The sequence below is a fragment of the Aythya fuligula genome, chromosome 11 (genome assembly GCF_009819795.1).
Source record: "Aythya fuligula isolate bAytFul2 chromosome 11, bAytFul2.pri, whole genome shotgun sequence".
Taxonomy (NCBI): Eukaryota; Metazoa; Chordata; class Aves; order Anseriformes; family Anatidae; genus Aythya; species Aythya fuligula.
Window position 1 is genome coordinate 1,810,045 of NC_045569.1, and position 19,304 is coordinate 1,829,348.

Sequence of the window (19,304 nt, forward strand, 5' to 3'; positions counted from 1 at the left end):
GCAATACAAATAAAATTTATAAGACAACAATGTGAATTTTAATTATTGATTTAATAAAACCCACAATAAAACAACACTTTTGCTTTTTCTTAATTAAACGAACATGTAGTAAATCATTACAATAAAAAACTCCAAATACAATACATGTCTACTGTACTTCAACTTCTAATTACATCAACTGTAAACCCCAAGTTAATTAAAACCTATTTGAGTATTAGTATGTGCAAAATACCTGTTGTGGTTTCTTTTTTTGTTGTTAGGAAGTTTGTAAGGATGGGATGCATGCTTTTCATGAACTGTGATATGGCTTAATTAATGATGGTGTTTGTATTGAAGCATTAACTTTCCATGTATGGTGCTCCTTTGCCTCTGATATATCTACTTGTATGTTGTACTCATGTTCCCATTTCTTGCCAGAACAGATACAAACATAATCCAGTGTTATGAGTACTTTGTCCAAAATAATACTGTGTTGTCAGTTTTCACCTTTGCAAATTCATCATGTGATATCTACCTCAAAAAAAAAAAAAAAAGAGAAAATAAGCCAAGGTTATTAATACCAATCGCAGATAAAGATCACCCTGATGAATATGTGAGACTCCAGCAAGTTTCAAGACAGACAATAGCTTAAGCATTCACAGCTGAGTATCACAATATCCATTATTGGGCCAAAATTTTCCTTTCTGATCCACATATGGAACTACTCCTGATGTCAGTGGAAGTTTTGCATAAAGATCAAAGTGCAGAATAAACAAAAAATACTTGAAGTTCTGTTTATTGAACTCAACAGGTCATATTCCTGTTGCCCTTGGCTTCTTCAATCTAACTAACTTCAGAAACAGGTGTAAATCTGGATGTATGATAGCTTAGGGACAGGTAAAAGGGTTGTTTTATTATCCTTTGTAGGTTGAAAGTACAAGGATCAACACCATGAGCCAAAACAATTCAGCTTTGTGGACTTTGAAGCATCAGGATGAAAAAACAGTCTTTTCCAATTGCTCTGTCTCTCAACCAATAAGAGGAAGCAATCTACAGACATAGAAAGGCTACATTAGCGTTGCCCAATGTACGTTAGATTACTGAGCTTGCTTAGGTTTTGTTTTATTCATAAAGCTAATTAGGGGGGGACTGCTATTGCAGTGGCTCTCCTGTGAGGATACCACCTCAAAGCAAAGATGAAAAAGTCGGAGATCTGAGACTGAGGGAATAGTACATCTAAAACTGCTGCTCCCTGCTTTCCTTTTAGTAGATCTAAGGAACTTACATGTCTGTAGAATGAATTTGAGAGTAACTTCATGTCAGTTATCGTTTCTAGCATTTGATTTTCTGTTTTAACAAAAAAAAAATCATGTATAATGTTTGAATTACAGCATATGTATTAATTGGAATACATGCTAATAACTGGCCTTTTAATGTGAATCAAATGTTGGTTTAGATGATCAAAATTATTAATAATAAATTTAATCTTACAAGTCAAAACTCTGTAAAATAAATAACCTGTTTCTAAAGTATAAACCCTATTCTAAAGTACATTAAAGATAACCGATCATTTAGAACACTTTGGGTCCAGTGTTGGGTATGTAGTTGCCCAGCAGAAGTCTGGGCAAGGATCTTCCTGTCTGGATCCCTGAATGCCCAGATTAAAGCTAAGTTTCTGGTCTGGTTACAGTAAATTCTGTATTTTGCCATGTCTCCAAAAAGACCACTTATAAAAGAAGTCAGCTAGCACTGCATGCATCATGATTTAAGAGACTGTATGAAAATGACTATTATAAAAATACTGTATGAGTTTGAGGTTCATGGTGTATGGAACCCTGGCATGATTTTAATTGAAATACTGAATGCTTGATGCTCTGTTTAGAGTGCAGTTACTTTATGGTGCACAGTCAGTAAAGGACAATCTCGAACTGTAATTTGTGAGGTATCTGCAGAGCCACACTTCAGTTTGTAAACAACCTGAAAACAATTTTGTCTCAAAATCATAACAACTTGAATAAACCAGTACAAGGGAAAGAATTAAATACATGTTCTGTAGGGCAACCACTGCGCTTTTTGCAGCACTAGCTCTCCCTGCTGCGTGTTATATGGTACAAATCCACATATTAATTAATGTTATTTGATCATTTTCATTTTGCATTTATTGCTCTCAGTCTGTCTTTGACTACAAGATAAAGAATAAGGCAGCAGTTCCCAAAACATATGAAATTAGGCACTGGAACTCTGACAACTTGCACAGGTTTTGCTTGTTTCTTGTTTGTAACTCTGAAGCTGGACAGAGCATTTGTACATTCCAAAGGTGTTCAGCAGCAGTTGTCTGGCCTTGAACTGAACTTCCTCCCATTTAGATGAACTACCAGGAACTGCAAAATCAAGAAAATATTTAATAGAATTCAGTTGTTAAGAACACTGGACAATCTAGCTGTTTTCATACTTAACACACTCAGCTACCAACTCAAGTAATTGCTCACTCATATATACACACACACGCACTATGTATTATTTTACACCTTTAGGCCTTATCCTGCAACCATAACTATATCTTGATAAAAATAAATAATTTAGATGGGAGGATGAGGGGGTAGAACTTCTATCCTAAGAATTGATAGGCATGGCAATATATTAGATCCCTAAATCAGCATTTTTTGACAAAGCATACAATCTTCCATATGTCAGATTGTTCCACGTGCTGGTTTAGAACTTCACCTGGCCTTTCCCTAGACAAAATATGGGAATTTCTGAAGAGAAATTCTTCCCACACCAAAGTACGTATCATTCCATACTGGATGTTTCAGTATAAATATATTTTCTTTGCATGATTTTCATTTATATTTGTCCTTCTTGGCTAACGGTTTCTATACCTCACTGTACGAAAGCATAGTTAGTTGATTTTTTTCCACCAGAATGGTATTTTATAGATCTACTTAAATGAGAATATAAAGAAGAGTAGAGGAAAAAGTGGTTGGTTTTTGTTTCCCCCACCCAAGTTGGACTTAATCTGAAATTATGCTGTATAGCATCTTACCTAATTGCAAGTGGACTATGGCATTTGTTTTTCCTGCAGTGAGAGACCAAACGTTTAAATCTTCTATAGAATAAACATCTTCAATTTTCAGCAAGTCTTCCTTAATGCGATCCACATTTAAATGCCTGGGAACTCCTGTGATACCAAATACAAGACAAAATTAATTCAGTCTTCTGCAAACTCTGTGGCTTTTCAAATAAGCTATCATGGCAGATCTCAAAACATTGAAAGAGTTTATAATTTGTGTTGTTTAAAATGTTTAGTATCTTTAAGTTACCAAAAGAGAAGAATATGCAAATTGCCATATTAAGTCATTCTGTATACTTAAGTAGTACAGAAATTATGCTGTTGTCTCAAATGCAATTTGTCCATTCCAGAATCCAGTCTCTAACAGTAGCCAACATCACATCCTTTAGAGCAATGTACTTGTGGAGATACAACTTTTTACTACAGCTCCTAGTAACTGCTAAGCTCAAACTCTTCAAAGGAAAACTTGTATCATTATCCAGAATTTTTTAATCCTAAAAAGCTCTTTGTTGTGTTACTAAAACTTGACAAAAATATGCATGAGGGTAGGTTTCCAATTTCTGATTCAGAGAAGTAACTGATTTAGAACTGCGAGTTAAGTTGTTGAACAATTTCATAGAAATAAGTATTTGAATAGGCTTCAAACTGCATGTATATCAGAGTAGGGTTTTGTTGTTTTGGGGTATTTTTTGAATGCTTCAACAAGCTAGATGTTTTGTTTCTAAATGAAAAGTTTATTTTAAAATATTCATTTACAATTGAAACATTAATTTTGAAAGGCTGCCTTAAAAAGATTTTATGTGGATTCCTTGGAAGTCTGTTTGCTGGAGATCCTTGAAAAAGGACCAGTTGGAAAAATTCTCTAGCATACATTAAAACAATGGTGCTATCACTTCTGATAGCACCATTAATTCTGACATTTTTATGGCAGCTGGATACCTTTGCAAAGAGCTACAACTCAAAGATCTGGAATTTGATACACCATTAGTTTGCCTTATCTATTTTGCCCAGCAAAATCTCAGCTGTTGCCTTGGAGCTGATTCAGGTTTCTTAATTCAGGTTTCACTATTTTTTCCTTCAAGGTAAAGGTTTTTTTTTGCTTTTTCCTAAATGTCAAAAAAAGCACTTGATATTGAATATGCTGAGGTCCTTGATTTTACCTTGTAGTAAAAGTCAACAGTATTTTTTTTTCTTCATCCCTATGTTCTCACTTTCATAACATGGAAGTACTAGATAATGTAGTTGTAGTGGGCATGTCAGTTATAATAATGCAAAAAATGTTGCTGGCATTTTCCCCTCTGTACCAGAGTTTACCAGTATTTGACATGTAAAGCAAAGCAAACTGTGTGGATCTTACCTTCCAGAATGATAACTCCTGTGTCACACAGAATTCGGACTGTTGTCAAAACCACCAGTATGGAAAATACGTATGTACATATAGGATCAGCAATCTTGTATTCTGGCTGGAAGGGAAGTTACAAAGTGTTAAAGGATGTATGAAAACATGCTCATTTTTAAAAACGTGACTCATAAAATGCAGTTACTTAGAACTCTGACTTATATGAAGATTTCTTTTTTGATAATTACAAAATATAAAATGGTCCTTGCCTGTTTTACATAACTATATGAAGCTTCTAATAGGACATCACAAAGTATATTATTTTCTTAACTTAGAAAAGTAAGTCTCTTTTTAATTTAATCACTTCAAGTGAAATTAAAAAATATATATATATCCCACCCTACCTCAAAGATTAGCCATTACTTACCTTGAAACGTATGATGTATGCAGCTACCAGCACACCAATACTTTGTACCAAGTCCCCAAGGGCATGTACAAATGCTGCTCTCACTGCAAGGCTGCTGTGTCCGTGGCTGCTGCTGTGGGCTGTGCTGGGAGAGTTTGACTGAGGTATGTGGGAGTGAGGGTGGGAATGGGAGTGAGAATGAAGATGTCCGGACTGATTCAGCAAAAAACCCATTCTGAAAGGGAAAGAAGAAAAACATTCCGAGAAACAGGCTTTAGGGCTTGGTGAGTTTTTGTTTTAAAGGAAAGAAATTATAAAGAATGGAGAAAGTAAAACTCAATATCATTTCCAGTCTTATTTTATGAGAATGAAGAGGTCCAGCAAAATGATGTCCCATGAGAAAATTACAGGCCATGAATGAATTAACAGTTTATTCAGAAATGCATTTATGAGCATTAATGGAGAGAAAGGGAGGTCTTACATTAAGTTAACTGCAACACCAACGGCTGCTGTAATCAGCATGATATCGCCATTTATTTCATAGTCCATATGGATAGTTCTTTGAACAGCTTCATACAAAAGGAATGCCATAAGGATATAGACCAGCAATACACTAATGATGGCTGACAATACTTCTGCAAACAGAAAGGAAACAACATTATAAAAATGAGTCTTGGATCTACTTCCGAATTATAACATGGACACAGCCTTAATTATTTTATTTTTTTGTGTGTATTATGGCACTAATGCACAACTAGCACGTTGTAAATATAATTCACAAATACACTTAATAAATGGTGTAGCTTGTTTCAGTCAACACCTTCACACAGCCTTGTCAGTGTGTTCGACAAGTCATGTTTTCTCCAGTTATGCTAAAAACAGGCAATGATGGTGACCTGATCAGACCACCTAGAACTTTTGTCCGAGAAGTCACAGACAAAGGCCCTGCCTGAAGGAGAGGAAAATTAGGTGGGCTGGTGGTGTTTGAGATCTCCTACAGAGAAGGGTTGACTTCAAATGTCTACAGTGTTAAACTAGATTTAGAGGTGACTTTGTATGTATCCTTTTGTATTTAGAAGGGGAAAAAGTTATAAGAGTAAGGAACTGAACCATACAAACTTGTCAGACATCAGTCCTGAGCTTGTTGACATGTACGTGTACATGTGTACATTTTGGCCATGAAGCATTGCTTAATGTAAGTCTCAGTATTGACATGTGATGTTTTAATACTACTGAATGATTACTAAAGCCTCATATTTCACAAAGGTAGGAGTGTTATGACCAATGCTGTAATATAGGAATTCTATCTGATCATCCAGACTTTCAAAAGGGCACATGACATCAGTATGAAGAAAGTAAATTAAAAAAATTTCGTCCCAGAATGTCTGCTGCCATTTGCCTCTGTGATAAGTAGTTATAGCTCCCCACAAGGCTCCCGCTGCTCTGATGGAAAGTGGCCTGAATATTTTATGGGTTTGGACCTTAATGCTGTCTGCCTCGGTGCCCAGGTAATGAAACAGGGCTGGTGACAGTATACATAAAACCTGAGGATGATGAGTCCATCCTGTGGTTTTAGGACCCTATTTTAAATAACATAGGGGTCACTAGATTTCACATAAATGTGCACTTTTTCACTCTAGCTTCATATACCAAAAATGATTGACCTTTTGTGGCTTTCTGGCTTTCCCAGATAAGACTGTCTCAGTTATAAGCAAGTTAATGCAGGGCTATAAAAAGTACTAGGAAAATCTTAAAGTTAGCTCCATTGTATTGCAAGTAAATCTGCAGCCATGCCTGAGTAATTTTTAATCACTATGCATAAGGCTTACTATTGTCACATGTCAGATGGATCACTGGGATCTTAGTTTTCCTCTGTGAGTTCAAAGATCAGGGTTGGAAGTTATTTGCATTGAATTATAACTGTTGTTCTTTCCTCTTGCCCTGATTTATTCCTGAGGAAGGGCAAAATTCAGCTCCTGGCTATGTGACAGCTGTAGGAAGATTGATCTCAGAATTGCCTCCCTTCTCCCTCTGCTTTAAATCTGCCAGTGTGCAATGCAGCTTTGGCTACTGGAGGTGTCATTTCTAATAAATAATTGCCTTTATTTATTGAATATAACAGTAAAGAACATGCAGGTATAAAAGCTTCTCATACCACCAAAATCACTTGACCAATACACTGAATTTGTTATGGGAGAAGAAACTCATGCCAATGTACTCAGTCCTAGTGTGTGGATGTCTGGATTAGTACCAACATTACCAGGTGGTAACAAGGCTCTGAATGGCAACTGTCACAACTTCTGACTTCAGAGCAATAATGAAGTCCTAGAAATAACCCCTGCAAGTGGTAGCTTTCTTTATAATGTCCACAGATTACTCAGGGTAACAGCCTCCCCCCCCCAACACACACACACACTTTGGTTTTCCACAATGTTTTTTTTTTTTCTAATTCCTGTTTGTGAAACTGTGGTTTTATAATAGAAAACCGTGTTTTCTGCAACAGAAACCAGTGTTTTCCTTGCAGTCTTTTTCACATTGTCATCTTGACACTATAGATTTGTGCTGAGATCTTTCACTTGTGAAATGAAGTATGCACTGTGTCAGTAGCCTGACTGATCTGTCATTACTGACGTCGTCTCTGCAGCAGTGGAAAGATGCCAAGTTTCATATCTGTGTTTAAATCTGCTCGCTGTCTTGCTGAGAAGGAGGTAGCTCCACTTGGTGAAACAGAATTATTTTTGGCTTCAAGCATATATAACCCTTTTCAGATAAGACTGCAAGCTTCATTATTTTGTATTCACTTCTCTAACTCATTCCTGAATCTGTCAGCTTCCCTTTCACCACTGAAAAGGGAATACAATAAAGATGGAGCATACATATTACACATTCAAAGAGAATTAAAACAGATGAAAAACAGTGCTTCCTTCTGGAATTTGACTAGACAATCAACAAATGTTTTCTTTACAGTGCTACACTTATGTGTACAAGTATGAAAATTCATGGTTCTGCAAACAAAACTGATAATGAACACTTAGAAGCACTTGATTGTCATGTTTTTGTGCTTAGTTTATGTATAGATTATCTTAAAATTTAATGCAAAGCAGATTGGCCATGAAAATTCTTGTACATACTCCTAGCTTCAAACAACTGTTCTACTTTTTTTTTTTTTTTTTTTTTTTTCCTGTTACAGATGCTCAATCTCCACCCTATTTTTCACATTGCCATGTTTTACCATCTCATGAAATTCAGGCTATTGTTGAGCTCATATTATTTTGCTGACAAACTTCTTACAGCACAGGATATTTGGAAAAATGCATTATAACAAGAATATAGCCCAGAAGTAGCTTTGTTCCATAGACAGCATTCACTGAAGTGTGAAACCGGGTCCTAAGGCCACAACATTCAGAAAGGGTGCCTGAAATCGGCAAATAAACTTTACAAATATGACTTAAAAAAAAAGTATAGGGTCATTTTCAACAATCCCATCTTCAGTACTCACAGAGCCTGGATCAAGGTTTTGAGAATTTCTTGCAAGATCTTTACCAACTTTCCCTTTTTTCATTGCAACCACAGGAACTCTGTTCCCACCCCCACAGGCTCTAGTTCTCCCCTGCTGATTGCTATGCTGCTGCTAACATGTAATCTCACGGAATGGTTGAGTAGAAAGGTGCCTCTGGAGTTAGTCTGGTCCAATCCCCTGCTCAAAGCAGGATCAACTACAGCAGGTTGCTCAGGGCTGTGTCCAGCCAGGTTTTGAGTATTTCCACCAGACTCTACAATCTATCTGGGTGACCTATTGCCATGTTTGATAGCTTGGCCTCACTGGGCAGCAGACAGAAAGGAGGAATTGCTGCTGGTCGCTCTCTTGTCCAGGGAGAAGATGATGGGTGATACAGACTGATTGTATGGGCCAGATCCGGCCCACAAGTCACGTACTGGATTGATCAGTCTGATCATTATTTTTCTTGGCAGTAAAATGGGGCAAAAATAATGCAAAAAGTGAGGTGGCAGTAATCCTGAGGGATTCCTCTCTGCAGAGTGCTATGGAACCCCTGAATTAATAAGTGAAAAATTATATAATTGGGTAATATTTGATGGTTAAACAAAAGTTTATTTTTTTCTTAAGAATAGTTCCTGTTTTAAGGTGTCGCGTTCGTTCTATTTATATTTTTGTTTTAGAAGAATTGTAAAGATGTATAAACTACTGACTTTTATTTTTTTTTAATGAGGTTAAGGTACGTCTAAATGCTAGCAAACATCCTTGTGGAGAGTATGAGCCAAGTGCCAGAAGCATACCTGCAAGGTCAGGTTTCAGTATTAGGGGGGACTCCTATCACAAAATTAAAACTTCTTGAAAGAAAAGTTTGTAATGGGAAATGCTGGCATTGTTAATGCTTTCTTGCTAAAGCCCAAAGATCTTTGCTAGTGTACAGTTATGCATTCACGCATTAGTGACTAACTGATGACAAATGACTAGGAGTGATGGAGTTGTTGGATTCTGCTGCTGTCTGGCAGTCAGTATAAGAATTAAATACTATGACTATACAAGACTGTGAAATTCCTTGAAAAAATATACGCTATAGAAAGTATAGAGGAGATGTAGCAAGCTGTAATGCTAGAAATTACCTATTTCATGAAGCATAAATTGAAGCTTTTGGGAAAATATCTGCAAGTCCAAAACTGCAACTGTACATTATAAACTATTAATAACCAATACAGATAGCAACCACAAGAAAGCACCCTTTAGCATCATTACACTTCCAAACATCAAGTAAAATGAATCCTGAAAAAGTCCTTCCAAGGTTTAGTACATAATTCTGCTTGTTTCTTTTTTACAAACACCTAAAACAGGCAGAGGTGGAATAACTTACTGTACTGGATACAAGGGTACATTTTAATCTCTGCTTCGTGTGGTTTGTGGGGTGCAAGAGGAATAGTGATTTCTGAGACATCTTGCAGAGCTATCTGGTCCTATACTCTACAAAACTTTTTAGTTCTGGATTAAAGTATCAATATTCATATTGCATAGTTTGTTGTTTTTTTTTCCAGTATCATAATTCTACTGAAGTCACTGGGGCTTCGTAAGTGCAGCGCACCGGCAACAAACTGTTGTAAACAGCCGACTGACACACATAGCTCCTGCATCACCAAGCTCCTCCATGTAGCTGTCACACAAACAGTAATAGTGATACACCAGTGAACGTACCCCTCCTGCTCAACAGACCTCCATTCCACAGCACAAAGGTGTACAGGCACCTGACTTAATGCAGCAGCCCAGTAACTATGGGTGAGCTGTGAAACACAGCTGAATACCCACTCATGTTTTTGCTGGGGATAGCTTTCCTCCTCTGAACCCTTTTTAAACTTTCTAGGCAATGGTTCATTTGTCGGAAGTCTTACTTACAATGTCTCAGTGTATCCAATTCCCCAATAGTCTGAAAACCTTCCTCATGATGATGGAAGATAAAACAGCCATTCAGAATTTAACTCTGAATCTAATTAATCATTGTTCCACAGAGACTGAGAGACTAATCCTACTCCCAGTGAGTGAAACTCTGAAGTTTGATAACTTGAATTTGGCTGAGGTTTAAAATTCAATAAAAAGGTCTGATGCAATGACCTAATGATGAAGTTCAGTAGTAATCAAAAGGAGCATTTGTCTAAACCTGTGAAGAGGCCAGGCCAGACTTTCAGCCACAACTGGTCACCTTTAATTGTTTTTATGCCTCCTTGCCAGTTTCCCCACTGCAGATCAAGTTGGTTTACGGCACAGTAGATACCAGACTGTGATCTAACATGGACAACTCAAGAGTTCAGGCTCACTGCTACCTCAAGTTCAGTACGGTACAGTACTGATTACAATTTTGCACAAGTGATTTATTCTCTTGTGGCAATACAACCCATGTAGCAGATCCAAAATAGCCAAAGCAGTGAAAGGACATTACAGGCAGGGTGTCAAAGTTACTTTTGTTTGTTACTGTTGTCCTTCTAGTTATCTCTTCTTCTACAATTAGATATTCTTTTTAGTTGTTGCTTAAAATACTCTGTTAATAGCAAAAGCTGGTATCTACCTACCTAAGCGATGAAATCCAAAAGTGAACCTCTTTGTTGGAGACTTTGCAGACAGCCAGACAGCAAGCAGGGTCAAAATAATACCGCTAAGGTCAGTTAACATGTGAAGTGCATCTGTCATAATTGCTAGACTGTTAGCAACATATCCACCTGAAAAGAAATTTGGAAAAGTCAAGACATACGATCTTTGTGATTCTGGATACTCTTAGCACAACCTCCAGTTACTTATTTTCAGAACACCGCATTAAGTGCATGAGAGTACTTAAAATCACTGAACAGGGATATTTTTTGCAACTACAATCAACATGCCATGTTATAGTTCAAAGCTATCATAGTTAGAAATGCAGTGAAGCGTGCCTTCTATTAGGGTAACATAGAAAGGATTCAGTCCTGTTATTTTCACTGACACTGTTTGCTTCATAGTGTTTGCAAGATCAGGTCCAAAATAGTTCAGTATCTTTTCTCTATAGATAATTGTGTATGTTTAATCAACTGATCCTTTTTTTTTTTTTTTTTTTTAATTAAATTAAAGCTGTTGAATATTTTGATGTTATGGAACAGGGACAGACATACAACAACTCAATGACAAAGTAATTCACACTGCCCCCTTTTTATTTTCATTACATTATCTTTTAACCTTCATCATTCCCTGTCCTGGAAGGGGCATATAAATTCTGCTAATATATATTGCTGATAGTAACTTTCACTTGCACAGCATTTTTCTTTATTTATTGCCATAATTTTTTCTCATAATTATGAGCTGCATTGAGACAAATACCCACAGAGCAAAGGTTAATACCTTTGTTCCGTTTCAATTGCTAATGCTACTGTTAGATGGATGACAGAGGTTTAAACAATGTGCCTCTCTTAGGCATCCCTTATCCAAATGAGGAATCAAGGACAGACTGTGGTGTCTTCCGTATGCAAGAGGATAAGCCCATTTTCTCAGAAAAGATTACATCTTTAGTGTCATTTCTTCTATGATTTAGTTTCTCATTTTACCTTGAGACTCATTCAAACCATAGATTCTACCAAGCAGAGTGTGCAGCTGGCACACTATTTGCCAGGCTTGAGGCTCCAATTAACATTTCAAGTAAAGGTATCTTTGTATATAATTAAAAGCCTCTTAGTGAAGAGGTTGACCATGAAGAAATAGCAAAGGCAAATTCACAACAGGCTGATTGCTTTCAAGATCTGTTATAAAATTTGTGTGTCCCTGTCCATCCATGAGCGTGCCCATCTGCAAATCAAGCTATACTCTTCCCCCAACCATACAAGCAGGAAAACATAACATAGTTGCTTGTACTGCCTGTAATTACTGAAAATACCACAGTTCAAACAGTTCCTTTCCCCCCAACACCTGTCTTTAGTTGTTCCTAAGTCAAATTCTTTAGAGGCTGAAATTCTCCAAAGGCTCAAAGATAATGAGGTTTTTAAACCTCAGCAATTCAGCAGGGTTGCTTTTTTTATTATTATTATTATTAAAATGGGTAATGCCTTGCCGTTCTGAGTTAATTTGTTTTCACACATAATTTTAAAAAAATATGACTTAGAAATGTGCAACTCAGCCAGTTTTATAGTCAACACAGAAGAAAACAATTTCTATCCAAGGCCATTCACTTCAAGAGTTTACGTGTATGATCATTTAAAGTATGTATGTTAATTCACATGTATTAAATTTTGAGAGGTACTTCAGTCTAAGATGAGTCAATTCCATTTCAGCTAGTCTCTTAGGAATTCAAAAATAAAATTAGAAGGAAGGAATTCAGATACTGAAGGTAGTCTTAATATAGCACATGGGTTAAGAAAATAGCATTGAGATGAATGAAATTCTGAAATTGAAGGTTCTCTGTGTTCCAAACATCCTGGTTCATTGCTTGGTGAAGTACTACCCAGGGGCTGTTTAAACACAGTCAGCAACTGTGGGGGGAGACATCTCCAGCCTTTACAAACAGAAGGCCTGATGGCTCACCACCACTGTTTTCACTGACCTGTGAAGGACAGGAATCCTCCTCATGAATGATCAATCAGAAATCTCTGAACATAACTGAATGCATCAAATCCTGTCAGGAAAGATAACTAGGAGTTGCAGTGTTTTCCATTTCTTCATTCAAACTGGTTCCCAGGGAGTGTAAATTATCTTATCTGACTTTTACAATGACTGTTCATCAAATAAAACAACAAACACTGAAGTGGGCTGGATTAACGATCTTGGCTATACTTGAAAAAAAAAAAAGCCAATCAAGATTTCACAAATCAGCTGCTCAAACAAGATTTCCTGCATCTTGACATCAGTAGCAGGAAGATTTTTACTGAACGTTTGATGATTAATCATCTGATAAGGTGTTCTGCCTTTTCTGCAGAAACTCATATCTATCAAAGATCACAGAAATCAGTTAAAGTCCGACATGAACAAAGTTTTACAAATATCTGAGCTACAGATTTGTTCAAAAAGTTCCACAATTTCAAACCAAATGGGACAGAACACAGTGCGGGGCTGGACTGAAATACATTAAATAGGGGTGGTGCTGATCCAGGACTTGAAGGCTCCATCTTCACTTATTTTGGTACTTGCCTTAAGGCAAGTCATTCAGGTCAGGATCCACAGAAGCACGCAGATATCTAAGTCCAATTTATTCTCTTTGGAAGTTGGATACTTGACTATTTTAATGGTCTATGTACTGTCCGTGTCTGTGCCCAAATCCTGAAAAAGGACTGGTAACAGCATACATGAACCTGAGAATGATGAGTTCATACTACAGTTGTAATGCTTTGTACAGACAAATCAGTCACTCTCACCTGAGCTTGCAGAAGTCCTGGCTGCACAGGAGAAACAGTGGATGATGCGTCAGCAAGGAGAGTATTTTTACTCTCAACACCTATTGTTCCCAGAGCTGTCCCTGCACTAGCTATGGAGATGTCTACAATGCAGCAAATCAGATCAGAAGCCCCCAAACACAGAATGTCTGTGACTTCAGCATAAAGCTGCCAACAGCTCAGGAATACTACTCAGCAAAGCTTCCTTCAGATAGACTAAATTTGGTGTGTATCAGAGTCCTGATATAAGTACAATGAAGTCACCTTTAGGACACCTACATCCGAGACATAACACTACATCCCTCATCAAATTTGCCTGAGTTCACACTGAACCAAAATCTCAGCCAGAGAGAAAACAGAGCCAGAGGACAAACTCAGGCATTCAGCTACATCTCTGCAAGTCTGAAGCTAAGCGCTGAACCATGATGAGTTGATGTATTGTGGCAGTATTATTAAAGACTAACCAGAGCGAGGTGTTGAGAGACAAAGCCACTATTTTTTATTAACCCACATTCCTGAAATAAGGTTCCAAATAAAACTGTGGTGCACATGCAGCCAGTTATCTGGTCTGTCTGAAACAAATGACCATTTCTGTCTCCTATGAATGTGTGACACGCTGTATTATTTATACTCAGTGATTCTGAGTATCCAGTATGCTCCCTACACGTATTGTTGAAGTTTCTGTCTTAAAGCTACAATGCAGAACTGCACTAGAAAAAGTGATCCAAGAGTACTAGCTTACTTCACATGAGCAATCATCAGCTCTTCAGTCAGACTGACCTAAGTTAGGCAGGGAAGAAGAAAGAGGTAAGTAAGTCCTGTGTTACTACATCTGAAGCATCTATTCCTTACTTCAAGAAAGTTTTTGTGACTTCTTTTTATCTGGTGAATTATGGGCAGTAGATTCTCTGTGACTCAGACTTGTATGTTAAATTGCAAGCAACTTAAAAGAAACTGTCATTAATTGTCTGTTGCTAGATAGACCTGGCTCAACATAACAGGCTGTCCGGTGTCTGATAGAGGCATTCATGTGCTGGCACCATGTACCACTCCCCACTGCTTTAAATCAGGAAAGTGGATGAGAGAGTTTCAGCGTTCTGCAGGAGGCTGAAGAGCACCAAGCACTTACACTGAATGTCATGGACATATCCAAAAGATAGATGGTAACGGGACACTAATAGGAAATTGAAAAGTGAACAGTGATAAATATTACGCTTTGTAAAAATTGTTAGATAATGGCAAAGGCATAACATTCAAGAGCTCATCTACACATCCAGGGGACTTTCAACTTTAGATTTTATCTCAAGCCCATGTCACTATCGGCTATAAATACAGTCATATTTTGTACAGTCTGATGTATCATGTACAGGTTCTATTCAACCTGAATAGTAAATGATAGTGCATCTTTATGAGGGAGTAATAAAAGCTGAACCTGAGCACCAGATGCATTCTGCTAACCGACAACAATTGAATGCTCATATAGGAACAAATTTCCAGGTTAAAAAAAACAGCTTTCTTCTGAATACTAACGAATAGAAACCACAAATACTTGAACTCAATCAAACTACTTGGTATTCTGAACTGTTGTAATAGGAAGTATTAAAATACCTATTATTTTCATTTGCTTTGATCATGTGGTTTATGTCAGGATGGAGTATGTGCTAGCTCAGAGCACAGCAGCACTTCAGGAAGTTGTCAGGAGAGTGGTTTCTGGACTGCATTGTTGCACAGGATTTGTCTTTTTGGATGTAAAAACTAGAATGCATTGCCATATCTGATGGCTAAGGATAAGCACCCCCCAGATATTAGAGTTTTGGTACAAGGTCAGTGTCACCCTTAGGAACTATATTTCCCTCTTCTTCCCGTAGCAAACAGCAAAATTTTGTGGCAGAATTAGAAAATACTGAGGATGAAATTATTCATCTTTTATTTCTATCTGTACAACACCATGCAGTTTCTCCCTTGCTACACCATAGCAGCTTACAAAGCGGGCAAAAATAAAAAGCCATTAGACAGACAACAAAAACCCTGCTTTCTGCCAGTCTGGGGAACCGATGAGATTCAGGGAACTCAAGTTGACAATACCCCTTGCTTTTCTTGCACGAAAAGTACAGGTGGACTTCCATCCTCACCCTCTGGCCTTACTGCTACGGGCACTGATCTCTCCACACGACCGGCAGACAGATGGCTTCTCTGGGTAAATAATTAAGAACGATGCCAGAGCACCGAGCCAGGCCAGAAGGAGAGAGGCGACGCAGGCCAGCGACTCACCCACGAGCTCCCCCGTCATGAAGAGCAGGTAGAGGACAGCCGCGAGGCTCAGCTGCTTCTTCACCTTCCTCTGCTTGCAGAGCTCCCTCCGGGCGCTGCAGCCGCCGCAGGGGCCCGGCGCCGTGCCCCCGGCGCCCCACAGCGCGCTGCCCCGCTCCGGCAGCGAGTCCTCGTCGGGCTGCAGGCCCAGGTGCACCCCGTTCCCCGGCGGCTCGAGGGCCGCGTCCGACGGGTCGTCCGCCACCACCACCCGCAGCTTGTTAAACCTGGGGAAGTCGTCGTCGGCCGCCTCGTCCGAGAAGTCGAAGGCACTGGAGTCGTTGAGGAACAATGCCGGGTCCCCGCTCCTCCAAAGCGCGGACTTGAGGCTCGTCCACAGGCCGGCCCCCGCCATAGCGGCGGAGCCCGGGCACCGTCCGCGGAGCTCCCCCCGCGCCGTCCCGTCAGGACATGGCCCCCGCCTCGCACCCCGGGCCCCACCGAGGCCGGCCGGGACGCCCCCGGCTCCCCGCCGCTCTCCCCCGCTCACGGAGCGGCCGGGCGGGCGGCGCCGGGCGCGGGGCCGCCTCCCCGCCGGCGCAGGGGGAGCAGCGCCGCCGCCATGCGCGGCAGGCGGGCGGGCGGCCGATCCGTCAGGCGGTCACAGCGACCGGCGCCGCGCTCCGGGCATAGCCGCGCCTCCGCCCCAGCGCCAGCCCCAGCCCCAGTCCCGGCGCGCACCGGAGGCGCGGGGCAGGGCGGCCGCTGAGGGGCCGGGCTGGGCGCTGCCAGTCCCCGCCGCGCCTGCGCCGCTCGCTCACGCCCAGGGCTGCAGGTTCGAGCCCCGCCGAGGCCGCCCCGCCGAGGGGACGGGCCCGCAGTGCCCGGCGGCGCTGAGCCCCGCCGCGTGAGGGAGGACTTGCGGTGTGAGAAGTCGCAGCGTGGGCTGTTGGTACATCAGCAGCGATTTTCAAGTAGGCTGGGTGCCCCTTCTGTGCCCTGGCTTCAAATCTTGAAGTCACAAATTTGCATTGTGCAGCTTTTTCTCTCTTCCGTTCCCCACAAAAGGCACGGTTCTTTGCACCATTTCCAGTAGTTCCTGCGGTTCCTGTGAGGGTGGCACGGTGTTCTAGGAAGCCGTGCGTGCCTGTCTTAACATTCCTTCAAGGATGTCAGATGAATCAAACCTCAAAGGCCCAGCAGCCATGTGATTCCTTCCGTAGCCATGTTCTAACTTAAAAGTAATTAGACTGCCTCTAGTAATGCTGTCAAAACGTTACTCCCCCTCCTCACTGGTCTTATAGCTATACATTTTCTTCTAATTGCCAGCCTACAATACTTGGGACCAGTTTGTACCCTGGTCTAAATGTTGTTACTGTCAGGCTCCTGAGTGATAAACATTTCATATGCCCAAGTGGTATGAGCAAATCCTCTTTTTGACCTAGCTGAAGGAAGTTGCCTAGATCAGAGTTGTGTAAAACTGCTGGATCTTGGAGAAAGGCACTCCCGTTCTGCGCAAGGGCTGAGAGCAGATTCTGGCACACATTGGAGTGCTCGGGCAGCTCTGCAGAGCTTGGGGCAAGCACCTGCTTGGAACAGACCCTGCCGGAGAGGACACGAGTGTGGTAATTGAGCCTTGGGTGGAGGCTGAGCATTGTTGTTCTCTGCAGTGATGTTCTCCAAAAATAAACACTACTACACTTTGTTATATTATGGTAGGTTCATTTTCCTGAGCACGTAGTCTCATGTCACTCTTCCTCAGGTGGATAAAGAGTTGCCATCCCCTGCGCCTTTCACCCAGTTCATAATTCCCTAGCAGGGTTATCAGCATGAAGGCTTTGGGGCCACAAAATGAATTGGGTTCCTGAAATGGGCCAGAATTAAAAAATATGATGTGAGGGGGGTGAGATATTTTTGTATGTGTAGCTGAAATTGTTTCCATGATCACAATTTGCATAGACTTCCATATGTCAACTGAGGGGGCGGTGAGCAGTGCGGGAGTCAGAATGAGCAGTCGAAGCTGGGACCCTGTTAAGCCAGCATTGGTGCCTGAGAAAACACTCCCAGGTATGTTCCAGTTCAACTGTTCTTAATGCTCTTGTGCTCCTCTCTGAGTCATTTAACTCACTGTGTTTTACCAATTGAACCAGCACAAGTGCGAGAGGGCACACAAGCATGAATGACCAGCCAGGGAGGAGAGGGAAAGTCAACTGCTAAACCCACTGCTTATAAAACTGTGTCTGAAAATGTGGCTTTGTACTGGGGGATTGAAGAGTGGGTTCGTGCTCCATTTTGCTGCCCCTCCTGCAGGGACAGAAATATCTAGCGCTGAGGAAGGACAGTTGGCTGGGGAGACTTATTGCCCTCAGCAGTGCACCAGGGCTTGCCAGTTTGCCTGTCATTGAATAACTATGACCAGATTTTTCTGAAGTGTTGTCAAGAATCAAGTCATGTGTTATCAAGACGAACTTCTGTTGAACAGAGCTTTTTGTAATGCCCTGTTTTACTCCATTTATTTATTATGACAGTAAGGCTGTACCCTCTCTGTAGTCATGTTTACTTAATCAGGACAGAGAGTTCTTAAGAAGTAACATATTAATTAAAGTATTTCCTTTTCATGCTGTCATCCCTGAAGTCATACAGCACTTTCAAAGCTGACGGCTTCAAACATACTATTTGCTATACAACTTCAAGCTAATTTATTCTAGCTTTACTCAGATTTCTGTGGGGGGAGTTACTTTCCATGTAGGTGTGCTTACATCAGTTAAAATAAACAATAAAATCCAGAATGTGTAGGTGAGTGTTACACGAAAAGTTTCTGAACACAGTTGCCACAATGCAGCTGAAAAGCAGCCTTGATTATTTGGTGTTACATTGACATATAGTACAGTGGCACTTGTGTGGTCAGTAGTCCAAAATTTAACAGCTTGCTAGTATATGAGCCTGCAATCTTGCTGGGAGGCTAAAACCTCAAAAAGAAAGCTAGAAAATTGTATACAAACTAAAGACAAGCATCTGGAGATAGAAAGTAAACGTTGCATTGCTGTGGGATTAGGAGCAGCAAGTAAGTACAGGAATCCAACAGAGGACTGGAGGACAGAGAGAAAGACAACAAGCGTATGAGGATATTAAACACAGATTCACAAACATTGCCCCTGGATGGGTAGAAGTGCAATCAGCTTGTAGGTTCTTTGTAGTCTCCTTTCTGTACCTCAGCTGCTATCTAGGGACTAAAAGACCGATTGACCTAATTATACAGAGATATCCTCAGCATGATTTTCCTTATGATTAATTAAAGCTGTTTTATTGTATATACAGCTCCATGGGTCATGAGGGGTTGTTGTTGTGCAGTATCCTATTTTTAGATAACA

General features: G+C 40.3%; 1 protein-coding gene across 2 annotated transcripts; it reads right to left on the reverse strand.

The window, feature by feature from the left end:
* Positions 1 to 10: 10 nt before the first annotated feature.
* Positions 11 to 16,452, reverse strand: SLC30A4 (solute carrier family 30 member 4). 2 transcript variants are annotated; one of them, XM_032194782.1, is made up of 7 exons: positions 15,955 to 16,450; positions 10,870 to 11,016; positions 5,276 to 5,429; positions 4,816 to 5,029; positions 4,407 to 4,512; positions 3,023 to 3,157; positions 11 to 2,360 (listed from the first exon to the last, which is right to left on the reverse strand). In XM_032194782.1, the coding sequence occupies exons 1-7, from the start codon at positions 16,346 to 16,348 to the stop codon at positions 2,206 to 2,208; spliced, it is 1,305 nt and encodes a 434-aa protein (XP_032050673.1). In that variant the 5' UTR covers positions 16,349 to 16,450; the 3' UTR covers positions 11 to 2,205. The 2 variants fall into 2 exon arrangements, with proteins under 2 accessions (XP_032050673.1, XP_032050674.1); XM_032194783.1 differs by lacking the exons at positions 11 to 2,360; positions 3,023 to 3,157; positions 4,407 to 4,512; positions 5,276 to 5,429 and having other exon boundaries at positions 4,949 to 5,029; positions 15,955 to 16,452.
* Between the last annotated feature and the right edge of the window lie 2,852 nt (positions 16,453 to 19,304).

Excerpts from the sequence above, each read along its gene's own strand:
- SLC30A4 (XM_032194782.1), bottom strand. The coding sequence starts at position 16,348 with ATGGCGGGGGCCGGCCTGTGGACGAGCCTCAAGTCCGCGCTTTGGAGG. Across the intron at positions 11,017-15,954 it reads CATGACGGGGGAGCTCGTGG|GTGGATATGTTGCTAACAGT; the intron begins GTGAGTCGCTGG and ends ATTTCTTTTCAG. Across the intron at positions 5,030-5,275 it reads GGTGTTGCAGTTAACTTAAT|AATGGGTTTTTTGCTGAATC; the intron begins GTAAGACCTCCC and ends TTTCCCTTTCAG.